The sequence below is a fragment of the Desmodus rotundus genome, chromosome 7, assembly GCF_022682495.2.
Source record: "Desmodus rotundus isolate HL8 chromosome 7, HLdesRot8A.1, whole genome shotgun sequence".
NCBI classification, from domain to species: Eukaryota; Metazoa; Chordata; class Mammalia; order Chiroptera; family Phyllostomidae; genus Desmodus; species Desmodus rotundus.
The window spans coordinates 3,260,883-3,288,137 of NC_071393.1; the positions used below are offsets into that span (position 1 = coordinate 3,260,883).

Below are 27,255 nucleotides of genomic sequence, written 5' to 3' on the forward strand. Positions count from 1 at the left end.
TGTCCCCACCCCACCCCACCCCACCCTGGCCTGGGTTCAGTGACCAATGAGTACAGCAGCAAGAGTCATCTGAACAGTAAGCACCAAATCAATGTGACTTGCAGGCAGTAGTAACATATTTTTATTAACTGCATGATGCACTTCTATTATCTCCACTTCACAGATGAGGAAACTGAGGCTCAGTGGAGTGCGGGGGGCCTGTCTAGGGTCATAACCCTAGTGAGAATTAGAACACCCATCTTGTGTGGTTCCAGAGTGGCATGTGTATGCACGCACATGTGTGCATGTGTACATATGCATGTGCATGTGTGTGTACGTGGCACTTTTTAAAAAATCAACATGGAGTCCTATATACAAAGGGTACAAATCATAAGTGTACCATTTGGTGAATTTTCACAAACTAGACACCAAGATCCAAAACAGAACATTCCAGCTTCACAGAAAGTCTCCCCGCTATCCTCTCATCTCAGTCCCTACCCATCTCCCAAGGGTTTCAAGAGCAAAGATCTGTTCTTGAATTTGGTACAAATAAAATCATATTGTATCGTTATTTTGCATACTGCTCCTTTCACTCAGCATTATGTTCTGAGATTCATCTGTGGTGCGTGTAGCAGCAGTTGGTTCTTTTCACGGCTGCATAGTATTCCACGGGAGTGCCTATTCCCCCATTCATCGAGCCAATCTGTAGTTGATGGGCATTTGCCTTGTTTCCAGTTTAGAGACATCATGAATGCAGCTGCTGTGAGCATTCTTTTTCCCATTGCAATAAAATTTACCATTTTAATAGACTTCTTTAGAGCCGTTTTAGGTTCACAGCAAGATGGAGCTGAAAGCACAGAGATTTTTCATATGCTTTCTGCTCCCCGCCACACACATACAGAGCCTCCCCCAGTATCAACTTCCTGTACCAGCCTCGGACATTCGTTACAGTCAATTAAGTCACACTGACACCTCATTATTACTCCAAGTCCATAGGATACATTAGGGTTCAGTCTTGGCGTTGGGTGGTCTATGGTTCTGACAATGTGTAGTGATGTGCGTCCCCCACTGCAGTATCGTACAGCGTGGTTTCACTGCCCCCAAAATCCTCTGTCTCTGCCTGTTCATCCCCCACCCCCTCCTCCCAGCCCCTGCTCACCACTGATGGTTTTACTGTCTCCATAGCATGCAGCCTTTTCAGGCTGGCTGCTTTCACTTGGCAAGTACGCATTTGAGGTTCCTCCGTGTCTTTTCATGGCTCGATAGCTCATTTCTTTTCAGCACTGAGTAATATTCCATCGTCTGGATGGACTGCACTTTGTTTATCCCTCCGCCTGAAGGACATCTTGGTTGCTTCCAAGTTCTGGCGATGATGAGTAAAGTTGCTATACAAATATCCACGTCCACGTTTTTCTGTGGACATGCATCAACTCCTTTAGGTAAATACCAAAGAGATGATCGCTGGATCCTCTGGGAAGAGTACGTTTAGTTTTATAAGATGCCACCAAACCATCTTCTAGAGTAACTGTGCCATCTCGCACGCCCCGCCAGCAACAACGGACAGTTCCTGCTGCTCCATGTCCTCGGCAGCATGCGGTGGGTTGTGGCCATTCTGTTGGGTACGTGGTGGCATCTCATTGCTGCTTTCACTTGCAGTTCCCTAGTGACATGGGATGTTGAGCGTCTTTTCATAGGCTTATTTGCCATGTGTATATTTTCTTTGTTGAGGTGTCTGTTTAGGTCTTTTGCCTCTTTTGAAAACAATTTCTTTCTTTCTTTTTTTTTTTTTTTACTGTTGAGTTTTAAGAGTTCTTTGCACGTTTTGGATCACAGTCCTTCTTTCAGACAGATCTTTTGCAAAGGTTTTCTCCCAGTCTGCGCCTGTCTTCTCATTCTCCCGACAGTGTCTCTCAACAGCTCAGAAGTTTTCGATTTTAATGAGGTCCAGCTCATCGAGTCTTTCTTTCATGGATCGTGCCTTTGGTGTTCTGTCTAAAGAATCATCTCTGTACTCAAGAAAATTTAGATTTTCTCCTGTGTTATTTGCTAGCAGTTCTATAATTTTGTGTTTTACATTTTGAGTTAATTTTTGTGGAAGTGTAAGGACTGTCTAGCTTTTTTTTTTTTTTTTTTGCACATGGGTGTTCACTTTTTCCAGCACTATTTGTTGAAAAAAACTATCTTTGCTCTGTCATACTGCCTTTGGTCCTCTGCCGAAGGTCAGCTGACTTGTGGGCATGGGTCTATTTCTGGGCCCTGTGTTCTGTTCTATTGATCTGTCTGGGTTTGGGCCAACGCCGCACTGTGTGGTTTACTGTAGCTTTACAGGCAGTCCGGCAGTGGGGTGGTGTCAGGCCGCCGGCTGTGTTTCTCCTTCAACATTGTGTTGGCTGTTTTCACACAGCAAACCCGACAGAGCCCGGGTGCGGACCCAGCTCTGAGTCACTGGAACTTGTGGTCGCAGGAGAGGCTCTTCAGGTCTAACCAAATACTCGCTTTTGCTTTTGCAGAAACAGTAACCTCCTTCGACTTTATTCTGTCCCTTGTTTCTCCTCAGTACATTTAGAAGGTCAAGGTCGTTCATGCCTTTATGCAGCTTTGAGCACCGCCAGGTGCGTAGCTTTGTCTCCGCAGCTGTAGCGTGTTCCGGTGAGTAGAGCTCTGTGACTGGCCAGCTCCCTGTGGAAGGGTCTTGAAGTGACTTCCAGACCTTCGCTACTGCAGTAACTGTACACAAGCTAGCATCTGCTCCCCTCTGCAAGCCTATCTATAGAAGAAACTCCCACGGGGTCAAAAAAAAAAAAAGTGCGTTTTCAATTATGAACTTCGCCACGTGGCCCCTGAAGGAGGCTGCCCGCTGTGACGCCCAGAGGCTGTGTTACACGAGAGAGCCCACTGAGCCTCTGACCGGGGATGAGGGATGTGGAGAAGTCTCGCCCCACCTGCTGCCCCTCTGGCCTTGACCTACTCTCCCAGCTCTCGGTTCAGGCCACACGGATCCCTATCTGCTCCTCGGGTGGCCAGGCAAGCTCCCACCTCAGAGCCCTTCAACCTGCAGTTCCTCCACCTGGAATGCCCCTGCCGCAGACCTGTCCTTCTCACTGGTCACCTTTCTCAGAGGGCCCTTCCCAGGGAAAGCAGCCCATGGCTCTTTGCATGGCCTCGCCCAGTTTCACTTCCTTTACAGCACTTCCCAGAGCCAGAGACTGTGTGTTTTACTTGCTGATTTCCTGCCCCCGCTTCCAGAAGGGTGGGAGTTTTCTGCCTCTTCTTCACATACAGCGGCATTCCAAGCACCCAGCACCCCGCAGTCGCTCAGTCCATAGTGCTGCCTTCCCTCTCTGTTCCTGCTCCTCTGCTCTATTTTTCTCCATGAAATGTATCCCTTCCAACATATATAATTGGCTTATTTACTATATATATCACCTGGGGTCCCTCACCACAATGTCAGTTCCAAAAGGGCAGGGATCTTGTTTCTTCATTGTATCTCGAATGCTTAAAATGGTGCAGGGCACATAGTAGGTCCTGGATATGTATTTGTTGAGTGGATGGAAGAATGAATGGACGGATGAATGCATGAATCTATCAATCAATCAAGCAATGAATCAATGAGGATCATAACCCCCACGCTCCAAAGAAAAAGGTCCCAGGAAGAATAAGCGCTTCCAGCCGGCGAGGCCATCGCCGAACGCGAAGGGCTGTTGGGCAAATGGGGCGGGGCTCGTCGCAGGTGGGCGGACTCGAGCTCTGGCCCCGCCCCCGAGGCCCCGCCCCGCCTGTCAGCTGGCCTCTCCGCTCCGACCTTGCAGGCGCGTGCGGGAGGCGGGAGGAGCGGGGCGGGAGGAGCGGAGCGGACGCCGCGGGGCGAGCGCAGCGCCGGGCGCAGTCTCCAATGAGCGGTGCGGGGTCTGCGCCCCTGACGCCCCAAGTCGGCTGCGCCCCCTCCTCACGGCTTACTTGGTGCCAGGTAAGGTAACAGGTAAGAGTGCGGCGCCCGAGATCTCCAACCCGGGTCCCTTCCAGGCCCGAGTGCCAAGCGAGGCGCAGGCTGGGGGCGTCTGGGTCCCCCTGTCCCCCGGTGCAGTAGGCATCTCCGGTGAAGGTAGGAGCGTCCTGAGAGCCTCCCCGGGCCCGGCTCCGGTACCCCTGCGCCCACGGCCGCAGGTCCCAGCTCCACTCACCTCCTCTCCCCGCCCCCCTCACCGTTCCTGCAGCATCCCTTCCAAGGCTGCAGGGGGAATGTTGCATTTTTTTAACCCCTCAAGCGCTGCCGCCTCTTAAAAACGGTGGGAATGCCTTTGGGGGAGGGTTCTGGGATGGCTGTCCACCCAGGATCGGACTGGCTCATCTTCTGAGGGTTCCCCTCACTCCCCACACCCGCCCTCAAGTGGAGCTAGCTCGCACCCCCTGAGCGCCTGGGGGTCTCCTGGGCCCACGGACCTTGGCGAATACCTACCCTCAATCTGCTCAGCTGGCCGATGGGCTGCAGCTGCAGAGCTCCTCATGCATCCACGCTGTCAGCGAGGCCTGTGGGTTCTGGGGCCCTCTCTGATTTCTGTGCCTCTGTTAAAACAGGGTGCCCCCTCCCCAGGCCTGCCCTCTGCCCGCTGTCTCCCCCTCTGGAGATAGGCTGGCCTCTGTTTCCTTCTTGGGCTGGGACAGAGGCCATGTGACAAGAGGAGGCTTGTAGGAAGGCCAGGGTAGCTCCACAGTTTGCTTCCCCTGGGGCCACGAGTTACCCTGAACAACCTTCCCGCCCCAGCATGGGATGTGGGGCGGAGGGGGGACGGTGTCCTTGGTGGGTGGAGCGCTGTGGACCAGCCCCGTCCTGGCCATGCTTCCGGAGACCGCACGGTGACACCGTCCCACACACCTGGCCTCTGTCAGCCGGTGTTCACCCCGCAGCGAATGGGCCTTTCTGCCACTGGGCAGTGACTCACTGCGGGGGGTGAAAAGTTCACCAGGTTTGGGATGACCAGGGCCGCTTGGGCCACCCATGTCCGTCAGGACCCTTTCCTTTCAGTCCCGGTGGAGGGGCCCACCCAGAGAGTGAAGTGCTGGGGTTCAGTCCTGCCTTTGCCTAATCTCTGCGCGTCCACTTCTCCCAGCTTCCGCCCCCCATCTGTAAGTGGGGGTAGTAGCTGTGAGGGCCTCCTGCCTGCCCTGGGCCTGGTGAGGAGTAACTGAGACAGGAGGTACGGGCACTCAGCACATTGGCTTGCACTTAGTAACACTCCCGAAACAGTAGCTGCTGTGGGTGTGATCACAGTTGTTATTTATCATCTCCTGGCTACTCCAGATTTCCCTCGTGTGCGCCGAGGGCTGGAGGTGCCCCAACCGCCATTTCTCCTACTAGGAAGAAAAGCCTCAGACAGCAGCCCCGGGGGGGTGGGGTCCCCTGCTAATCCTGTATTTGGGGTCAAGGCGAGTGGCCCTGGTTTCCTGGGCCATGTCAGGTCCTGGATAGTGTCTGCTCTGACCTCTGGCCACCACCTTGTCCTTGTCCTATGGGTCACACATCACCCATGTGCCCATGATATGCCCTCCAGCTGCACCTGGCTGAGTCCTCCAGGTGGGGCAGAAGGAGAAGGGACATGCCCTGGCAGTCCTCCGGTCCTCATCCGCCCCTCATGGCCTTGACCGGTGGTCTTGTCCCCTTCACTCTGCTGCTCAGTAACTTGAAAAGTAACAGAGTAGCCTGTCCCCAGCAAGGGCTGTAACCCGACCTGAGCTGGACTCTGCTCCATCAGAGCCTGGAGAAGGAGGACTCAGCACTTGGGCACTGGGGACCCGGGTGCTGTTGCCGCTCTGCCTCCAGCTTGCTGGGTGACCCTAGACAGGCCTCGCTGCCTCCCTGCCTGGACGTCCGCTTCCCCGTCTGTAAAACGTGGCTCAGGTAGTCTGGGAGGCTGGAATGTGAAATGTTGTTGACTTCGGTGAGAGAAACAACTGGGACTCCCAGGTGGGTGGCTGTCCAATGGGGTCGACAGCAGAGGGGTGTCAGAAGGAAGTCCCCCAGTGACTGGGATGGGGGTGGGGAGAGCTGGCCAAGCCCCTGCGCTGGTCTAACAGATCTGCCTCTGGTCCCAATTCTGAACCCCAGCTCCTTTCTGGGGGCCAAGGGACTCCCCATGCCCACCAAGAGGGGAGCTGAGCAGCCACCCGGCCAAGGCTTGGCCAGGAGGCCCAGCGCGGCAGCAGGCCAGCAGCAGCCCTCCCTGGGCTCCGACTCACGTTCACCCACTCACCCGCTCCCTGGCCTCTGCATTGCAGCAGGCAAGAGCTGAAGTTGCAGCTTGGCTAGGGGTGGGGGTGGAGCAAGGGCTGGCAGGGGGTATCTCTCCCCTGTCCCCACCTCTGCCCCCTCCCCTGTCCTTGGTCCCACTCATCCCTGGCTTCCCTTGGAGGGGCAGCTGCCCACAAGGCAACCGCCTTCCCTGGGACGTATTCGAGCCTGCCTAGAGTGCTGGAGTATGGGTGGGGCTGGGCTTGGGAGCCATCACACCCCTGGGTCCTCTCAGCTCTCAGAGCTGCTCTCAGCATCGTTAGGAGAGGCTGTTGGAACCCCTCTGCTTGGGGACTGCAGAGCTTTGCCCATTTTGCAAGTGGGACAACAAAGACCCCAGAGAAAAGGACAGAGCCAAGTCAAGAGGCAGCATTCAGAGGCGCATCCCAGCCCAGGCCCACTCGCAAACTCATGCCACTGGGCCCATGGCCCACGGCGTCCCTGTAGCTCCTGGGGGCCCCCAGGCCCTGGCTGAGTCCTAAGGGGCTCAGTTTTGGGGGGTGCTTCAGGCAAAGTAGACATCAAGCTCCAGAAAACCAAAAGGGCCTAGGGCTGGGGGTAAGGGCCAACCTGGGCTGGAAGAAAAGACTCTGGAGACTTCTGGGCAGATGTGAAAGCCCCTGCATCTCCCTGGAGCCTGCAGCCGCCCCCTCCTGGTCTAAGAAGATAAAGGCTCACTTGGGGAGGGGAGAAGGGAGCGCGCACTTATTAAATACCCACTGTATGTGGTGATAACGACCAGCAGCGACGACCGCGTGCCAGGCACTGCGCCCAGAACTGATGTTCGTGTGACGTTTGATAAGTAAAGAAGCGGGTTCGGAGGGAGGAGCAGTAATAACAGTCGTAGTGAAAACAGCGACTGTTTATCACGCTCGTGGCTTCTCTCGCCTTCGTCTGTGAGATCCCCCAGGTCCCTGCCCTTCCGCTCTCCAGTCCCAGGGGGCCTCCTCACCCCCTCAAGCCCACTGGCACAGCCCTGCCTCAGGGCTCTGGCACCATCTGTTCCACCCACCCGAAGTGTTTCCCCCCACACGCAGCCACATGGAGAACTCCCTTGCCGCCTCCAATTTTGCTCAGGTGCCACCTTCGCAGCCTATTCCTCCCTGGCTGGCACCCCCTATTTAAAATCGCCCTCACCCTGCCATGGCCCTCCACCCTTACCCCACCCTTTTCTCCCCCAGCCCTTATCTCTACCATAGTGTATCATTTACTTATTCTGTGTTTGATCTATTTCTAGCATCAATGTGTCATCTGTTATGTGTTCATCCTTAAATCCCCAACACAAAGGGCAGAGTCTGGCCCCCAGAGGGCGCTGCATAAACAGTCCTGGAATGAATGGAAATCTTCCCAACACCTCTGTGAAATCAGTTCTCTTGTCATTGCCATTTTACAGATGAGGAAGCTGAGGCTCAGAGGTGCCAAGTGACTTGCTGAAGGTCACACAGCCAGCCAGTAGCAAACCAGAACCCCTTGCCCCACAGACGATGGCTTTGCCCCAGTGAGCTGGAGCCTGCACCCCTTGCCCCCGGGCCTGCCCAGTGCCAGCCAGCAGGATGCAGCTGTGGAAGGCGGCAGCGGTGACCCTGGCCTTCATGAGCATAGACGTCAGCGTGACCACAGCCATCTACATCTTCAGCCACCTCGACCGCAGCATGCTGGAGGACATCCGTCACTTCAACATCTTCGACTCGGTGCTGGACCTCTGGGCCGCCTGCCTGTACCGCAGCTGCCTGCTGCTGGGGGCCACCATCGGCGTGGCCAAGAACAGCACCCTGGGGCCGCGGCGGCTGCGGGCCTCGCGCATGGTCATCGCCCTCGTGTGCCTCCTCGCGGGCATCTACACCATGGTGAAGCTGCTGCTCTTCTCCGAGGTCCGCAACCCTGTCCGAGACCCGTGGTTCTGGGCCCTCTTCCTGTGGACCTACATCTCGCTTGCTGCCTCCTTCCTGCTCTGGTGGCTGCTGTCTACCGTGCAGCCAGGCGGCAAGGCCCTGGAGCCGGGGACCAGCGCTGAGGCCGAGGCCGAGGGCTTACCCGGGGAGGACCAGCCCCCGTCCGAGCAGGCATCCGGGGCCACGCTCCGGAAGCTGCTATCCTACACCAAGCCTGACGTGGCCTTCCTCGTGGCGGCCTCTTTCTTCCTCATCATTGCGGCTCTAGGTAAGCGAGCACCCTCGGGCCTGGTGGGCACCCAGGAAATCCACTTTTTAGGGCCGTGACTGCTTCTTCCCTCTTAAATGTCAGCACTTACTCACATGGCTCAAACATCAAACTGATACAAAAGGTAACATGGAGAGTTTCGTTCCTCACTCTGCCTCTGACTGCCCTGATCCTCCAGAGCCAACTATAGGAAAAGATTCTGGAAAATTCCAAGCGGGCAGGAGGCCACTTTGATTCATTTCTTGAATATGTTGCCACTGTACCCTTTTCCCCCCTTTTTTCTTTTTTCCCACTGTATCCTTGTGTAGCTCCAAACACATAAGGAGACGCTACTCGCCGCCTCTCTTACACTCCGGTTTGTGTCTTGCTTTTTTCACTTACCAATGTGTTCTGGAATTTTCCCAGTCAGTGCCTTGTTCTTTTATTTGGTGGCATAACGTTCCACTGTGTGGTCATGCCATCACTTATTTCGTGAGTCCCCCGTGGTGGGACTTGTGAGTCCTTCTCCCTTACGATAAGTCACCTAGCCCATCACGTTTCCTGTGAACGTGGGTGTATCTGGGTAAATCCCCGGAAGCGGGCTCTCTGGGTCCAGGCGTTTTCCGGTCGTGCGGCGGAATCGACTAGAGACACCCGAGTGTGCTGTCTCTGCTAAGGCTAAGTGTGGTTCCGTGACACTTATTTCAGTTACGTGTGCCTGTGTCATGTCCAGTGTGTTTGTTCCTGGGAGTCCACACAGTCTGAAAGCGCCTCTTAGCCACGTGGGTGGCCAAGTGACATTGCAGGGTGGAACGCCACGGGTTCTGGGAGCCACAAGGCTTGGTTCGAGCCCAGCCCTGCCCCTTCCCCAGCTACGTGACTGTGGGCGAGGGATCGCACGTCTCCCCAGGAAAAGGACACGTTCGGAGCCGGGCACCGCATGGCACGTGCTCAGGAATGTTGGCTGTGAGGAGTTGTTACATATCGAACTTGTAGGGACACAGTCTGGGAGTGGCAAAACCCAGAGTGTTCTCGAAGAGGAAAGGCGGACCCCAACACGGGCCCGGTCCTGCAGTCCTGCTCCTCATACTGTGCCCCACCCTACCCCCCCACCCCCGCACCCTCCCAGCCCAGCTCCTTAACCGCCATGTGATTTTAGGGAAGTCACTTAACCTCTCTGTCTGGGGCACAGCACCCGTAGAATGGGGTAAGAAGAGCGCCCTCACCCTGGGGGACGTGCGGGTCAGTGAGCTAATAGAGCGACACCTCGGACACTCCGGGCACAGAGAAAGCCCCCAGTACACCTGTGAGTATTGGCACAGTCCTTTCCATTTACCCAGCATTTCCCCTACTCATGCCTCAGGCCCAAACGTCCCCTCCTCTGAGAAGCCCTCTCAGATTTTCCCGACTGCAATGAGAGTGTTGGTGACATGAAAACCATGAGCCCGCTCTCCTATCTCCCCTCCCAGGCTCTGAGCCCCTCAGGGGCAGGAGTCAGGTCTGACTCACCCTGGATCCCTCAATACCTGGCACAGGGGCGAGATCTCTGAATGAGTGAGCACGTGGCCATGCTGCCTGTGGGGGCAGCTGTCACCCCGGGACCTCATTTCCGGCCTGCGAGGGCCTTCCCGTCAGCTGGTGCGCACTCGGGGACACAGGTGTCCTGCTAACACAGCTGAGCAGATGCGGGCGAGCACAGGGCTGGGTGGAGGCTAAGGGGTCTAATTTGAGGTCAGACCCCCAGCTTCCCTGACACCTTCAGGCAAGTTTACGTGACCCTGCCACGCTTCAGTCTCTCGTCCCGAAATGGGGGCTCGCCGGCTTACTGGGAGAATCCAGTGACAGGGAGCGTGGTGCCCGGCAAAACTGAGCAGTTCCTGAAAGTTAGGTACCACGGTGATGATTATTTAATTTTCAATCAGCAAGCATCCAGGAGGGCCCAGCTTTTCCTCATAATCTAAAAGGAAAACTGCCCACTGGGGAAAAAGGTTAGTTTTAGTGTTGAGTATCTCCTAATTAATTGAAATTTCATGGCAACCCAACTACGTACACTTGGACAAGTGACTTAATCTCAGCCTCAGTTTCCTCATCTGTAAAATGGGAAGCATAACAATCCCATGGCTACTGGGTTCCTGGAAGGTGTTGGAGACTGGAAAGAGATGAAGGAGCCCATGTCTGGGGTCACACTGTTCCAGGCAGAGGTCCTGAGGCAGGAAGGGGCCTGGCCGTCAGAGGACCCGCCGGGAGGCCAGCTGGAGCAGCGTGTGAGAGGCCGAGGGGGAGAAGTCGGGGAGCCACAGGGGCCACTGGGAGGACTCGGACTGTTGCCCTGCAGGAAATGGGAGCTGTGGGCCTGTTCTGATCTGAGAGACGACAAGACCCGACTTTGGTTTCACAGGCTCTTCTGTCTACTGGGTGGAGAGGAGGCAGAGGGAAGCCAGGGCGGGAGCAGGGAGACGTGGAGCTGCCTCGGAGGCAGCCCAGGCCAGGTCGGCCCCGGAGGGGCGTTAGAGGCGGTAAAAATGGTCGGGTTCTGGAAGTATGTTGAAGGTGGAGCTGGCAGGATTTGCGGATAGGTTGGAGAGTTTTGTGCAGGTTTTGTGCAGAGGGAGGAGAGGGTTGCCTGTGCCCCGTCGGGGCTTAGGAAACGTGTTGTGGCTGTCATGGGTGTTTGTTGGTGCTTGCTGGGGTCAAACTGTGGCTGGAGCTTGCTGACGCCCTTGCCTCCCCTGCGGGTGAACTGATGCAGAGTTGCCGCCTGGCCCAGGACTAAGGGACCAGGCCCTCCAGGCTGCCACCTTGCAGTCCCTGGGCCCACACCAGCAGAGGGCACCAGAACCCCAAAGAAGGCCTCACTGCCCTACCTGAAGAGCTGGCCACGATTCATTCACTGGCCTTGATTGAGCACCTACTGTGTGCCCAGCCCGAGCCAGGCTGTGGCCTGTGGCAAGAGCTGCCGTGGAAACAGGGGACCCAGCCTGGCCAGACCACATTCCATCCTGTGTCCATCATTTCCATGGGATGCGAGTGGGCATGCTGGACGCTGGGGAGAAAAAGGGCAAGAAAAGACCCCCCGTACCAGAAGCTGGTTTGGCCCTGAGCCCTGGCCCTTTGTCTTACTTGTTATGTGGCCTCCGGCAAATTGCTCAGCCCCCCGAGTCCCTCAATCCACCGCTATGAAATGGGGGTGACTTCCCCCGTCAACCCGCTCTCCCCACCCCCACCCCCACCCTGGGTTGTGAAGTACAGTAAGACAGATGGGCAGGAAATAATCCAGCCAACGGTGAGGTGTTCCCCAAGAGGCACGGGCGGGCATTCCCAGCATGCTCGGAGCCAGAAGGAAGTGAACTTTGGTGTCAGCCTGGGCAAGCACCCTTCATCGCAGCTTTTCGGCTTCCCTCTCCTCGGCTGTAAGAGGGGGTGGCGACCACCCACTTCCAAGTCTGCGTCCACACTGAGGGCACAAGGTGCTGCCTGGGCTCCACAGTGCCGGGCCTGGCAGCCATTGTTAACACGGACGCAGTCGGTGCAGACCGAAGAGCCCATGCTTCCTGTGTCCCTCATTGAAAAGGGGGGGGGGCACTCAGCAGCACTGGGATCCCCTCCCCAACCCCCACTCTGACCCTGCCAGGGTGGGAGGAGGAGTTTGCTGGAGGCGTGTGGGCCTTTGGGGGCTCGGGAGGAAGGGTGCCGGCTCCCCGGGCTGCAGATGCCCCCTGAGCGCCTGTCTCCCGGCAGGAGAGACTTTCCTCCCCTACTACACTGGCCGGGCCATCGACGGCATCATCATCCAGAAGAGCATGGAGCAGTTCAGCACAGCCATCGTCGTCATGTGCCTTCTGGCCCTTGGCAGGTAGCCGGCTTGCCTCCCCCACGCCTGCCCCCCGGGCCAACAGCGGGGAACTGAGGTCAGGGGCAGCTCCGAAGGGGAAAATGAGCCAGAGAGGCCCCAGAAACGCCCCTGGTGGGCCTCCCCCTTAGCCGGTCACCATAGTAACCCACCACCAAACTGGCTCAGCACAGAGGTCCATTTGGCGGATCCACACCCTCCTCCAGGGTCCCCCCCTCCCTCTTCCCCTCCCTGGCTGTTTTCCAAGTGGGAAACAAGGGCCAGCCTTGTCTGCTTTTCCTCAAGGAACGGTGCCTGGCTGGCAGAATTGGGGTTCTTGCCCCCAATAAGCACAACCCTGTCTTGGCCCTCCCTCTTAGGGGCTTCAGCTGGGGACTAGCCCAGGGAGCGGGGTCGGGGTCCTGCCCACCTCCGCCTGCGAGGGGCTCATGCCTGCGGGCGGCGGGAGGGGCAGCGGGCTGACCGCCGGTTGTCAGAAGGACGACGTGCTGTGTATAACATCTCTTATCTGCAATTAGCTCGTTTGCCGCAGGTATTCGGGGCGGCATTTTTACCCTCATATTTGCCAGACTGAACATTCGCCTCCGAAACTGTCTCTTCCGCTCGCTGGTGTCTCAGGAGACAAGCTTCTTTGATGAGAATCGCACAGGTTGGTGCCCCCTCCGTGCCCCCGCCCCTCCATGGCTTCGGGTGGCCTGGGGCCAGGCTCCACAGGGGTGGGCTTGCCTCACACTGGGGAAATAGGGTTATCCACGTTGGTGGTCTCCACCACACTAGCTTGTCTCCTGCCCGGTTGAGGATGGACTCGTCCCAGGAGGCGGGCTTGGGCCTGTGGACAGCCGAGGTTTTGGTGTGAGCTGTGGCCACTGTAGGACCCTGGCCAGGCCACCCGAGGTCCCTGCAGCAGCCAAGGCCTTGCTTCCCACTGCTTTCTGGGGACCACAAGGGCCAGGACTGCCCATGCCTGCGGCCTGAAGGGCGCAGATCCCATGGGGTGAGTGGGGCGGGGGTGCAGGGCAGAGCAGTGTAGTGTCCAGCCAGGAGCCCAGGCTCTGAGACAGACCAGCCTGGGTCCAGGCCCTGGTCCCGCCGCTCACTAACAACCTCCGGGCCTCTTCTCATCCCTGAAATGGGAACAATAGTAGTAGCCGCCCATGGGTTTGGGAAGCTCGTGGCCCAGTGCCCAGCAGCTGGTAAAAGGGCTTCAGTGCCAGCCTCCTCCCGTGGCCCTGATTGTTATTTCTGTGTGAGAGAAGAGGGGGTGCCCTGCCAGTGACAGGAAGCAGTCCCAGCTCTGGTCCCAGCTCAGTCCCAAACAACCTGTGTGGGGCCAGAGTCTCAGTCCCACCCTCTGTGCTGTGGGGTCTAATATCACAAGGGCTGGTGACAAGGGCCGGGCCAGAGAAGCCTCAAGGGGGCATTTACTCTTTCCCTCTCCCCTCCCCCCCAAGAAGGTGGGGGAGGCCTGAGCTCTGGGGTGCCTCTTAGTGTCCCCCATCTGCGGTGGCCACACTGCCACAGCGGGAGCTGAGCTACCTGTGTTCCAGGGGACCTCATCTCCCGCCTCACCTCGGACACCACCATGGTCAGCGACCTGGTCTCCCAGAACATCAACATCTTCCTGCGGAACATGGTCAAGGTCACGGGCGTGGTGGTCTTCATGTTCAGCCTCTCGTGGCAGCTCTCCCTGGTCACCTTCATGGGCTTCCCCATCATCATGTTGGTGTCCGACATCTACGGCAAGTACTACAAGGTAGGCTCGCCTGTCCCTGCGGCCCTGTGACCCTCAGAAGGGACTCGGGCTGCGGGGCCAGTGAAGGGCTTGTCGGTCAATAAACTCTCACTGAGCACCCAGGCCCATCGACGAGTCAGATGAGGCCCCGGCCCTCAGGGAACTCAGGGGATAGACCACTGAGCAATAGTAACAACAGCAGCAATGCATAAGGCGGTGAAAGAGGTGAGCGCTAAGGAGGAGAACGAGGTGAGGGGGAGACAGGTGGGGGGCAGTTGTGGCTTTAAATAGAACTTTCTGAGAAGTGAGGGGAGACTCGGACACCTGTAGCATCTCCAGGAAGCACGTGCCAGCGGGGGAACATCCAGTGCAAAGGCCCTGGGGTGGGGACGTGCGCTCAGGGAGCCTCGGGGAGCCTTGGTGAGGCTGGTGCTGGGATCGAGGGCGCAGGAAAGGAAGTGCAGGCAGGGAGGTGGTGGGGACCGGATGGCATGAGCCTGAGAGAGCTTGGGCTTTCACTCTGTGTGAAGTGTGCTCTTTCTGTAGAGCGTGTGTTCATGGTGTGGGGTAGGGGTAGGGGTGGGGGGGGAGGCCCTGCCCATAATGCAGGTATGGGCAGGTGGCTGTCCCTCCAGAAAGCCCGTGGCAGGGCCTCTGCTGGGAAGGGCGGCCAGTGAGCCAGGGCCCTGCCAGCCCCTGAGCTCAAGGACCAAGGCTGGTGGGGACAGCCTCAGGGCCCTTCCCCAGGCTGGGATGGGGCGGGCTCCTTCCAAGCAGAGGGCTGTGCTGGTGACCGGCTGGCAGGAGCCCTTGGAGTCTGGGACCTGAGGCCAGCTCCTAAAGGCCTCTGTTCCCCACAAGTCATGTGTCACTTTCTGGCAGAGGCCCCCTGCCCTGCAGGGGGCCCTCTCCCCCACCCTCTGGGTCACGGGCCTCCCTGTTTTCATCCCAAGTAGAAACTGTAAATATGCCCACTGGAGCAGGAGCCAGCTCCCTTCCTGTGCTCCCCGCCCCACCCTTCCTGCCTTCCTGCCAGCCCAGCCCCTGGGACAGGGCAGGAAACCCCGCAGCTCCCCTCGGGGGTGCCGCTACGCACACCTCAGGCCCCACCTCAAGGGCAGTCTCAAGTCCAATCTGGCGGGGCCTTCTTCCCATACCTGGAAGCACTGAACGTTGCCACCGAGCCTTGGTAGCAAGCCACACACCGCCCACAGCCAGCCACGACTCAAGGCACAGCCTGGCCCCCAGGTGTGCAGCGAACCACGTGCTTCCGGTGGCTTTGCGGGGCTCAAAGGTCATGGGACCCGCGGGCCTCTCAGGCAGCCTCCCCTGCTGGTTGGCCGACCTCAGTGTGGTGACTTCTGCAAAGCCTGAGCCGCGCTGCCCAGGCTGCGCTTCCAGAGCTTGGGTGGGCAGCAGCCTGGGGGTCAGACCCTTGGAACCACATGTCAGCTGCCCCACCCACACGATCCGGGCAGATTTTATAGCCTGGGCCCTCCACCACCTCCTAGAGCTTGGCTGCGAGTTCGGGAGCCTGGGCACCAACCCTTGGGCTCCCACTGATTTACTGCGTGTGGGTCATGGAAACGGCGCCCCCTCCACAGTGGGTGGTTCTGGCGCAGCACGCAACCTGCCCATCCGGGTATCACTGCGGTTATGTCAGCGCGGCGGCAGGTGCGGAGGCCCTTTTCCTGAAAGGGTCACCGAAAACCGCGTGGTCAGGAAGAACCTCCTCTGAGCACTGGAGATGTGTTCACAGCCGGTGCCCCATCCCTCGGGAGCGGGGTCCTGGGGAGCTCACCCCCAGCACCGGCTGAAGTCTCTCCCCTAAGCCCATCCAGTCAGGCTGGAAGGAGAGCAGGGAGAAGGGGACCTGGGTCTCATCCTTTTGTCCCTGGAACTCCCCGCACAGAGGACACCGTCTAAGGGTAGAACAGTGCAGAGGGGCCTGGGGGCTCAGGTGGACAGCAAGGCCGTCAGCGTGGGCCTCCTCCTTCTTGCCCCCCGTTCCTGCCCCAGAGGCTCTCCAAGGAGGTCCAGAACGCCCTGGCCAGGGCCAGCAACACGGCCGAGGAGACCATCAGCGCCATGAAGACCGTGCGGAGCTTCGCCAACGAGGAGGAGGAGGCGGAGGTGTACTCGCGGAAGCTGCAGCAGGTGTACAAGCTGAACAGGAAGGAGGCGGCCGCCTACATGTACTACGTCTGGGGCAGCGGGGTACGTGGCTCTGGCCCTAGGCAGGCCCCGCCACAGGGGGCAGGCAAGGGATGGGACACACAGATGGGGGGCCCTGCCCGTGGGTGTCAGGCTGGTTGCACTTGACCTTACTCTGTCCCAGCTCTCTGCTTTCCGGGAAAGAACACAGGCTCCTGGTGAACGTCCCCCCCCCCCCCGCCACCAGGGTCTCTGCTGTCCCTGCCTGTAGAGTCCAGCAGGAGCTCTCTTCTCAGCCAGGGAAACACCCTCCCAGGGCGGGCGTCATCCCAGGCCACGTGCTGGCGGGTCCTATGTCACCACCACACACGCCCACGTAGAGTGTCTTACTCAGTTCCGGGGGGAGGGTGAGTCACAGCCCCTCCCTGGAGGAAGGGGAGCACGTGGACCCTGTAGTGTCTGCGGGCCACATCGGGGAGGGGCGCTCATGGGGAAGTAGCTTGGCTAGGAAAAGGAGGGGGGAGTTTAGGGGAAGGAGGAGCTGGTGGTCTACAGAGGAACCACGGGACAGGGACTGTCTGGTGCCCCCAAGGGCAGGCCACCCCTCGAAACTGCCCAGCCAGGACATAGAAGGGGCCTGAAACCCGGCTCAGCTGGCCGCTCAGCAGGCTGTACACCGGCAGGGGTGCCTTTTGGACTTGCGGTGGGAGGGAGAACCCTGAATGAGTTGTCATGGGTGCTGTCCCCCCCCGAAACTCCCCCAGGTGCTGGAGGGGGGGGGTACCTGGACACCCCTTCTTTATGGAACCTGGCGGGGTGAGGAAACAGGCCCTGCTGCCCTGCTTTGGCTGGCTGGCTGTGCAGCCTCAGCCAGTGGACTCGGCCTCTCTGATCTGCGCTCTTCCCAAGGAGGACGAGGACTTACAGCTCCCGAGTGGCCTCGCAGAGGGTGTGGGGTCTGCTGTGTGTGCCACGGCCGCACAAAGAAAGCCTTTTTCCCAGGCAGGCCCATGGCCTGATCTTGCTGGGGACCTTTGCAGGAAAAACTCCACCAAGGGATGGGGGGGCGGGGTGCTATGTCTGAGTGACAGACAGGTGCCAGCCGGTGGGAGGGAGGCCCACTGCCACTGCCGCAGTTTCGGGTTACAGGTTAGCCTGGGAGCTAAGGGCCCACGGCTCTGCCCTCACCCCAGCTGGGAACCTGTGAGCCAAGCCTCCCACCACCAATGCCCACTTCCCTCTGCCCCCAGCTCACGCTGCTGGTGGTCCAGGTCAGCATCCTCTACTACGGGGGCCACCTCGTCATCTCTGGGCAGATGACCAGCGGCAACCTCATCTCCTTCATCATCTACGAGTTTGTCCTGGGAGACTGTATGGAGGTGAGGGGCTGGCTTGGGGAGACGGGGGGGGGGGGGGGGGCAGGGGAGAGAGAAGGCTGCGTGGGGAAGAGGGATCTAAGCAGGGTGCTCCAGGGTCCGAGGGATGTGGGACTTCGTTCTAAAGTAGGTAGGGCAGAGAACTCCGTAATACCCATAACGATAATAAAATTGACGAGTGACAGCAACAAAGATTATTTCAGAAAATGCTCACAAGATGGTGAACACACGATACAATGTACAATTATAGAATTGTACACCTGAAACCTCAATAATCTCAATTAAAAATGCCAAGAGAGCCCTGGCTGGTGTGGTTCAGTGGATTGAGCACTGGCCTGTGAACCAAAGGGTCGCTGGTTTGATTCCCAGTCAGGGCACATGCCTGGGTTGCGGGCCAAGCCCCCAGTAGACAACCTTACACTGATGTTTCTCCCTCCCTTCCTCTTTCTAAAAAATAAAATCTTGAAAAAGAAGGAAAGGAAAAAAGAGTACCGTGACTCTGGTACTAACATTGCCTGTCTCAATTCATTCATCAACCCAGTCACAGCACCCCAGGGCCTGAGCCCAGGAGCCAGGCGAGCCCGGGTTCGAGTCCTGGCCCTGCCACTTCCCGGCCATGGTACTTGAGCTCTCCGTGCCTGCATTTCCTCATCAGGGAAACGGAGACAGTGACAGAACCCACCTGGCGATATATCCAAAGAGCTGAGTGAACCGCGTCATCATTATTATTCACATTATATCGTGCATATATATTTTTTTTACCCGAGGAGATGTGTAGTATAAATTAAGACCCTTTTTTAAAAAAATTGAAACGCTCCAACACTGGCAGCTGAAGGAGGAAGGTTGCGTTCCTGTTCTGCCACGTTTACCTCCCCTTGCTTCAGCTTCCTCCTGGGGCGGGGGACCACACCCACGCTGCCTGGCGGCCTGAGGTTTGACTCTGATGAGATGGCCAGGCTCTGGCTCTTAATGTATCAGTGTTTATTACTTCTGTCGTCGTTTTTCCTCATTGTCGCTGACGAGCAAGTGGGGCCCCAGCAGCCTCACACAGCCCCCCAGAACTGATGCTGCGTCCTTGCTCTCCATGCACATACACTCCCTTCATCTCCTGGCACCTGGGGGGGGCATCCCAGGAGTGGGGTGTTGGTGGGACAGGAACATGTCTCCGCCCCCCCCACAGTCCGTGGGCTCTGTCTACAGCGGCCTGATGCAAGGAGTGGGGGCAGCAGAGAAGGTGTTCGAATTCATTGACCGGCAGCCAACCATGGTGCATGATGGGAACCTGGCCCCTGAACACGTGGAGGGCCGCGTGGACTTTGAGAACGTGACCTTCACCTACCGCACTCGGCCCCACACCAAAGTCCTACAGGTGAGAGGGGGGCTCGAGGCCTGTCCCAATCATCCTTTCCCTCGCCCTGCCTCTCATGCCCCCCACACGCCTCCCACGCACCAGGCCTTGGCAGCGCAGCTGGGAATAGGCAAGCAGAGTCCCTGCAAGCACGCAGTTTGGGCTGTAGTTGGGGAAGGCGGACTGTTAACAGAAGGGAGGTGTGATGGGAGTCATCTGCAGGGGTGATCTAACCGTCAAAGGGGGCTTCTTGGAGGAGGTGACATTTGAGCTAACACCTGAACCAGGAGCAGGAGCCAGTCAGGTGGCTCTCTGTGGAAGGACTATCCCCCGCAGAGGAAACATGTATAAAAGTGCTGCTAGATGCTAGAAAGGACAGCATTCCGGGAGCTAGCAGTGCCCATCCATGACAAAGGGTCACAGGCGGGCTGGGGAGGGTGCTGGCCTGTGTCTGGGGCCAGAGTGTCAGAGCCAGTGGCCCCATACCGTGTCTGCATGTCCCTTGCAGAATGTCTCCTTCAGCCTGTCCCCAGGCAAGGTGACAGCGCTTGTGGGGCCCTCGGGCAGCGGGAAGAGCTCCTGCGTCAACATCCTGGAGAACTTCTACCCCCTGGAGGAGGGCCGCGTGCTGCTGGACGGGAAGCCCATCAGCGCCTATGACCACAAGTTCCTGCACCGAGTGGTAGGTGCTGGGCCTGCGCTGCCCCCTCCGCCCTTTCTCTGTCCCGGCGTCTCTCTCATGAGCCCCTCGCACGGGCGCTTATAAGAGCCTCTGGCACATGTGCAGCTCAAAGAATAATCACCAACGGAGCACCCCCCACGGCAGGAAATAGTGCTGGCGCTCCGGGGCCGGGCGTGTTCGTCTCTGTCTCGCTTCTTCCCTGGACGTGATTTGTGAGTCATCAGTTTGAGGCTGTGGTTGTAGTTCATTCGCTGTCGTGCCTGGTTGGTAACTCACCGTGTAAACATGCCACGGCCCATTTCTGCCTTCTGCTCCCCACGGATATTTGGGCTGCTTCCTGGTGTGTGCTGATCCCAAAGATTGTGAGGACGCCAGTCCGTCCCTGTTCCCTGGGGCGCGCAGGCATGTCCTCGGCGTCAGTAGTTACGGCCACCCGGCTGGTGGCGCCACTGCCCAGCCCACGCACCGTGGGTGAGCGTTCCTGGGACTCCACAGGGACGTCATCTCCGGTGCGTAAAGGAGGCCATTATGACCACGTGGGTTTTGGTGACCCTTTCAGGAAAGGGGCCTCCTGCACGTGCCGCGGCACCCGGCACCGACGTAAGCGCAGTGACGCCGGGACTGGCGTGCAGGTTGCGCGCTGCGCCAGAACTGCCCGCAGGGGAGGGGGCGCTGTTGGCATCACCCCCACACAGGAAATTAGTGGGAGCTCGAAGGTCGGCGCGCCGAGGCTCCCTGCGGAGTTCTAAGTGGTGGCAGAGGCCGCAGCATGTGAAATCTGCCCGCCCAGGTGCACGTGACCTGGGGTAGATGGCCGAGATGTGGTCTCAGGTGTGTGACCCCCCGGGCGTTGCCCACCGGTGCTGTGTAAGTGCCCCCGGCGGCGCTGTTCAGGATTCGCAAGGGTTAACGCGTTCAGACACTCAATATTCTCAGACAGTGAATGTCGTCGGTCCTGAATTTTTGCCTGTTGAGTGTGCAGTCAGTGTGGTTTTTGCATTTTCCTGGTGACTAAAGATATTAAGTACCTTTCCATAAGGGTGTTCACCACTTGGATTTCCTCCTTGAATACCTTTTCTTTAATTTTTTTTTGTGTTAAAGATTTTATTTTATATACTTTTTTAGAGAGGGGTAGGGAGGGAGAGAGGGAGAGAAAGATCAATGTGTGGCGGCCTCTTGAGCGCCCCCTACTGGGGACCTGACCCACATACCAGGCATGTACCCCAACTGGGAATCAAACCAGCGACCCTTTGGTTTGCAGGCTGTGCTCAGTCCACTGAGCTACACCAGCCAGGGCTAAATTTAAAATTTTAATTTTCATAAACCCAAAGCAATATATTCAACAGTCTAACCACACTCCTGATTATTCAGAAAATCTTTTAATGAAGTCACCGGAGTTCCCTTCCACCTCCCCTTTTGAACTGTGGAAGTCACCGGTGTTAGCAGTTTAGTAAATACCCCTTCCAGCCCGTTTTCTCTCTTTATGTACACACATCACTGTATAAAGACACGTAGGTAGTTTTTTAAAGAAAAATAGAATCATGCTGTCTGTGTGCGGCAATTCAATTTTATGGATGCACTGGAATTATTTAGCCAACCCCCAGTCAATGGACAAGTAGATGACAGTGATGAAGATGGCGATTGTGCTCTTCGCTGTGTTATGATGCTGGCTCCGTGCTGTCGTTTTTGTCGGCCAATTCCTGGAAGTGGGACGCTGTTGGACGGCCCCTTGAAAGAACTTTTCTAGAAGGGAGGCAGGTCTTGGTGGCCAGGCTGTGCTGTGTGGTACCCTCCTGCCTCCTGGCGTGATGAATGGACTCACTCACAGAGTGACACTCCCCCTTCCCTTTCCCTCTCTTTTTCCAGGGCTGGGCAGACTGTGGACTCTCTCGGAGGCCCAGGGTGTTGGGCATAGCGGCCTGGGGCTGTCGGTCAGGGAGGCCAAGGGCTGGTGCAGAACGTGGCCTACTCCCCGGAAGGGAAAGAAGCGAGGCTGCTGGATGCGGCAGCTGGGCGCAGGCCCTGATCAGATTTCAGACCTGGGACCCCTGGCCGTCTGCCGGCCCAGAGAGCTGGCGAGGTTCCTGGGGACAGCTGGCTAGATAGACAGGCTCCTGGCCCTTCACACCCCCTCCCTCCCTCCCCCTGTGCAGATCTCGCTGGTGAGCCAGGAGCCCGTGCTGTTCGCCCGCTCCATCACGGACAACATCTCCTACGGCCTGACCGCCGTGCCCTTCGAGGTGGTGGTGGAGGCTGCGCAGAAGGCGAACGCCCACGGCTTCATCGTGGAGCTGCAGGACGGCTACAACACAGGTACCTGCCCCGCCCGCAGCTCCCCCGGGGCGGGCCTCCGGGTCCCCACCGCCCTCCGCGGGACGGTGGCCAGCCGTGCAGCACAGGGACTGCATTCAGGTGCGGTTCACATCATGTCTCAGAACCGTTTGCAAGTGAACCAGTTGGTGGCATTTAGGACAGCACGACACCCCACACCTGCCTCTAGTTCCCAAATGGACTTCTTTAAAAGCAGTATGTATGTGTGACATACATACATACATACACTAGTATATTAACGTGTATGCTACTTAATTGTAGAGTAATACAATACTATTTTAACTTAATAAACTTAACAATAGGTTAATTTACATTGCATATTATATTTAATATACTTTAAATCGTTAGCTCTTGAAAAGGGGCTATTCATATGTTTGAAACTAAAACCATATATAAAATGATGTACAATGAAATCCTTTAGTCTGTCCATTTCTCCCCCCATAGTTTTCTCCGACCCCCACCAAAATTCCTCTTGCTAGTTTATCACGTGTCCTTTCGGAGTTTCCTTATGCAAACATAAAGATCCATTTTCATTTCCTCCCCTCCTTTCCCAGGAAGGGAACAGCGCCTCACACTCTGCACCTGGCTTGTTAAACTTGACACAGTGTCTTATGGCCGCGTCATGGGCGCCTCGAGAGCTGCCTCGTCCCTCTGCGTGTGCGTGTGTGTGTGTGGCAGGTGCCTTTCCTGCATCTGTGACGCGGTCCTAGGCTCAGTGTCCCTGGTCTTGTTTGGGGCGTCCTGTTGGCTGACTCGCAGCCCTGGACGAACTCCCACCTCACCGTGGTGTGTAACGCTTTTGAACTAGGTTTGCTCATGTTCTGCTGAGGATTTTTGCATCTATGTTTATCAGGGAAATCGCCTGTAATTTTCTTTGTTCGTATCTTTGGTTTTTGGCTAGTGTCGCAGAATGAGGTTGGGAGCACAGCCTCCTCTCCAGCTTTCTGGAATTGTTTGAGGAGGCTACATGTTCTTTAAATGTCTGGTAGAAGTCACCTGTGAAGGCTTCTGGTCCTGGCCTTCTGTTTGCTGGGAGTTTTTTTGATTATTGCTCCAGTTTCATTGCTAGTAATCTGTTCAGACTTTCCCTTTCTTCCAGGGTCAGTCTCAGAAGGTTGTATGTTTCTAGAAATGTATCCATTCTTCCAGGTTGTTTAATTTGTTGTCATATCCATTGTTTGTAGTGTTCTCTTTTTAAAACTTACTGCGCATTGGCTTCGGGTTGTTCGTAGAATTCTTTAGGATCCTTCATTTCTCTGCTGTCAGCTGTAACTTCTCTTTCGTTTCCGATTTTATATTTGGGCTCACTCTCTTTTTTCTTTATAGTTCTGGCTAAAGGTTTATCAATGTTGTTTATCTTTTCAAAGAACTAGCTTTTAGTTTCATTGATCTTTTCTACCTTATTTGTTTAGCCTCTGTTTTGTTTACTTCCACTCTGACCTTTATTATTTCTTTCCCTCTACTTGCTTTGGGCTTTGTGTTGTTTCTTTTTAACAGCTACATAGTATTCCAGCACACAAACTCAGTATTAATTCACTCACTAAATAATTCACTCGGTGTCCTATTGATGGACATCTGAGTCTGCATTCGGTCTTTGTTATTTTATTTTACTTTTTTTTTTTGCAGCAGTAGTTCTGTGAGTCACGCACAGCCTGAGCCTACAGAGCTGTGTGTGGGAAAGTGGATCTGTAGGGAAAATTCACAGGGGTGGGTTTGCAATTGGGATCCGCGCACAGCACAGATTGAGAGACGCAGAGGTGTGTGCCCTGCGGCCCACCCCTGGGAGCACAGGGGTCGCACCAACACGCACACCCTGGAAGCTGGGGGGAGCCTGATAACATCCCGGCACGGTGTGTTATCAGACACTTGGGGTTTTACCAAATCAACGGGCGAAAATGGTTACCTTGGTACCACTTGCACGTACTGGTGATCTGCATGCCTCTCAGGAATGAACGGGGAGGAAAGCAGCCTTTCGTGAGTTTTGGAACTGTTGGTGGTCCCAGCCCGTGGCGCTTTTGACCACCAACTTTTCCCAGAGGGCGCGGTCCATGGCAGCAGGGAAGGTGGGGGCAGGGCTTCTCGCTGTCCCCAGGGCTGCCCCGGCCTTACCCCCCATGCTCACCGGACCCCATGCCTGTGCCTCGCAGAGACGGGGGAGAAGGGCGCCCAGCTGTCCGGCGGCCAGAAGCAGCGGGTGGCCGTGGCCCGGGCTCTGGTGCGGAACCCACCGGTCCTCGTCCTGGACGAAGCCACCAGTGCCCTAGACGCAGAGAGCGAGTACCTGGTGAGTGGCAGGCTGATGCTGGGAAGTGCTTGGGCTCAGCCAGGGGCTCTCCCAGACTGTCAGCTTCCTCCACAGGGGTGTTTCGGTTTGAGGGTCCAGTCCTGTGTTTGTCCCTCATCTGTGTGGATGGACGTGCTCCACGAGGGCACCAGGCATGACCCAGGCACTGGGGCTGCAGGGGCGGACTGAGCAGCCAGACAAAGGCCCTGCCCCGTGCTGTTTCCACTTCAGGGGCAAGACGGTTACTAAACAGGGACACCAGCAGGAGTCCAACCTGAGGCCTGGACTCCATAGAAAATGCAACAGTCGCGTGACAGAGACATTGCGAGGGGTCAGCATGGCCACAGAGCAACAGCTGGACGTTAGTTAAAGCTGCAGAAGCAGATTTGTTCAGTACCTGCTGTCAGTAGGGCTGGAGGGAAAACCCGCTGCGGGCTGGTCGGTGGGAACACGGTCAGGCCCACAGGTGTCTGCACCGCTGTTGAAATTAGGATTCTGTCCTCCCGTAGAGACTGGGGCGGAGCCCTGTCCACCCTGACAATTCCACCCCAGAGGGAGGGCTTCCGGGTGCTGGAGGCAGACCCTCCTGTTTCCGGGTGCACACGTGCGATCTCAGAGGGACAGGGGAAGGATTTCAATAAGCCCTTTTTAGTGAGCGTTCTCAGAGAGGGAGGTCGGGTGTTGGCTAGAACCCACAGCTGACTCTCCTGGCTGCGCTGAGCACTTCGGGTCCTGGGTCACCCTGGGGACGAGGCCGTGTGTTGGGGAGGCCCTTCCAGAGTGCGGCCGCCTCTCAGTGCCGCCTGGGGATGGAGTCACAGGCGCCCAGAGTCTCACACTGACAGAACCAGGGCCGTCAGCTACCATGTGAGCGGAGGCCCAGAAGGAAAGGCAGCCGGAGGGGGTGGGGCGTTCTGGGGTAAGGGCAGCAAGTGCCAAGGCCCAGGGCAGGTTCACAGCCGAGTCCAGGGGGTGAGGGGGACAGAGCCAGAGGGAGACACAAGTGCCTCGGGCCCTTGTAAAGAGTTTGGACTGAAAAAAAATTAATTGGTTTTATTTTTTAGAGCAGTTTTAGGTGTAAAGAAAATTGAGCAGAAAGTACAGAGTTCCCACTCACCCCCTTTCCCCCCCACAAACCATCCTCCTTGCTGTCAGCACTTCGCACGATCGTGGCACCGATGTCGCTGCGTTGTCCCTGACTGCAGCCCTGGTTCCACGTTAGACGTCACTGTTGCGCGGGGCCCTCTGGGAGTTTGACAAGTGGAGTGTCGTGCGTCTGCCACCAGCCCTAAGCCTCCCTGCGGAGTTTGGGTTCTGTCCTGAGTGGGACAAGAAGCCATTAGGGGCCATGGAGCAGAACTGATGAAACATTTTTAAACCCACATGGGCAGTGGAACGGGGAGCTGGGCAAGAAGGTGGCAGACGGGCAGGAATGGTGGCAGAGGTGGGGAGATGGGACAGAGCGAGGTAACTGGGGGACGTGGGCTACAGGATTCACTAGGAGTTGGATTTGGGCCACAAGGGAGATTAAGGAATGAAAGGTGCTGGTTTTCTGGGCGTGAGCGTCGGGGCTGATGGTGCCCATTGCCTAAGGCCAGGGTTAGAGGCTGGGGCAGCAGGAAGACCAGGAGACAACCAGGCTGGGGTCCAGCTGCCGTTCACTGGGCGCTGCCCCTGTTGCCGGGCATCGAGCTCTGTCCCCGCAAACAGAAGCCCAGGCAGCAGGCCGGGGGGCAAGCCCTGGCTTCAAAAACGAGGAGCTGAGCTCAGAGAGGTTCTCACGAGAAGGTGGCAGAGCTGGGACCTGGGCCGGTGGGGCGGGTGGTGGGTGGCCAAGGTGGCGTCCCTCGAGCCGGCCCTTCCTGTCCCCCCAGATCCAGCAGGCCATCCACGGCCAGCTGCAGAAGCGCACGGTGCTCATCATCGCGCACCGGCTGAGCACGGTGGAGCGGGCGCACCTCATCGTGGTGCTGGACAAGGGCCGCGTGGTGCAGCAGGGCACCCACCAGGAGCTGCTGGCCCAGGGCGGCCTCTACGCCAGGCTGGTGCAGCGGCAGATGCTGAGGCTGGAGCCCACCCTAGACTGCGCCGTCGGCCACAATGCACCGCCGGGCGACGGCTGACACAGGCCTGACGGTCGGCTCCCAGCTCTCCGGTGGGGCCGAGGCCCTGCGCCCGCCTGGCAGATGTACCCATAGAGGGCAGCCCAGGCCCACGGCACGGGGGACGACCTGCCGCATCCCATGCGTCACTGCTTCCTGCATCTTGCCCTGGTTCCCGTTCTGTCTCCCCGCTGCCGTGGCCGCCCCCTCCAGTCTGGGCAGGGGAGACACCGTGGGCCTCTCCCTCTGGTCTCCCAAGGCTTCCAAGTGAAGGTAGCACCACCTTTTTAAACTAAGATCTTACCAGGTTTTTTTACCGCTTGGGTTGATGGGCCCCAGTCAACTCCCAGGTTTCAAACACTTTTTTCTAATTGGGAGTAATGGTGGGCAAGATCACTGAGATGTTCTAGAAACTTCTGAGCCAGGAGTAAATGACCTTTCCTAATAGCCTGGGGAAGGTCAGGGGGAACTAGGCTTCTACCCTTTGCCCCTGGAGAGAAGGGGCTTCCCTGTTCCTGAGGGATGACACAGGGAGGGGACTTTCCCTCTTCCCAGCCGCATGAGTCAGGCCCACGGGGGTGGGGAGTGAGGATGACACCCGTCTGTCCATCACCCCCGCCGCCCTGCCGAGTCTAAGCTAGTCTCACTGTGAACCACTGCGAACCTCAACTGGGGGAGTGAGGGGCTGCTCAGGCCTGGCGGAGCCTCGGGGTGACCGGCCCAGCACCCAGCTTTAGCCCCTCCCCGACTCCCCACTGGCTGGCAGACCCCCACCCCACTCCACCCTGCTGTTCCAAGGCCCCTGGATGTTTGGGAGCCACATTCCCGGCCCACCCCCCGGCCTGTGGATGGGATGGCCGCAGAGTGCAGGGTCTGGCTTTGCGGGGCGGCTGTGAGACATTGAGAAAACCTGGTCAATAAAGTGTACTACCTCTGACCCCTGACCTCTGACCTCTTCCTGGTTAGGTTGTTCCATCAGACCCAGCTCTAGG

At 57.5% G+C, this 27,255-nt stretch overlaps 1 protein-coding gene across 1 annotated transcript; it reads left to right on the plus strand.

Annotated features, from left to right (window-relative positions):
• The first annotated feature begins 3,792 nt into the window (after positions 1-3,792).
• On the plus strand, positions 3,793-27,193 carry ABCB9 (ATP binding cassette subfamily B member 9). Its single transcript, XM_024566927.3, has 12 exons — positions 3,793-3,946; positions 7,659-8,425; positions 12,143-12,257; positions 12,773-12,903; positions 13,802-14,007; positions 16,006-16,203; positions 17,391-17,519; positions 18,697-18,885; positions 19,373-19,546; positions 21,700-21,859; positions 24,025-24,161; positions 26,036-27,193. The coding sequence occupies exons 2-12, from the start codon at positions 7,819-7,821 to the stop codon at positions 26,282-26,284; spliced, it is 2,295 nt and encodes a 764-aa protein (XP_024422695.2). The 5' UTR covers positions 3,793-3,946; positions 7,659-7,818; the 3' UTR covers positions 26,285-27,193.
• The last annotated feature ends 62 nt before the right edge of the window (positions 27,194-27,255 follow it).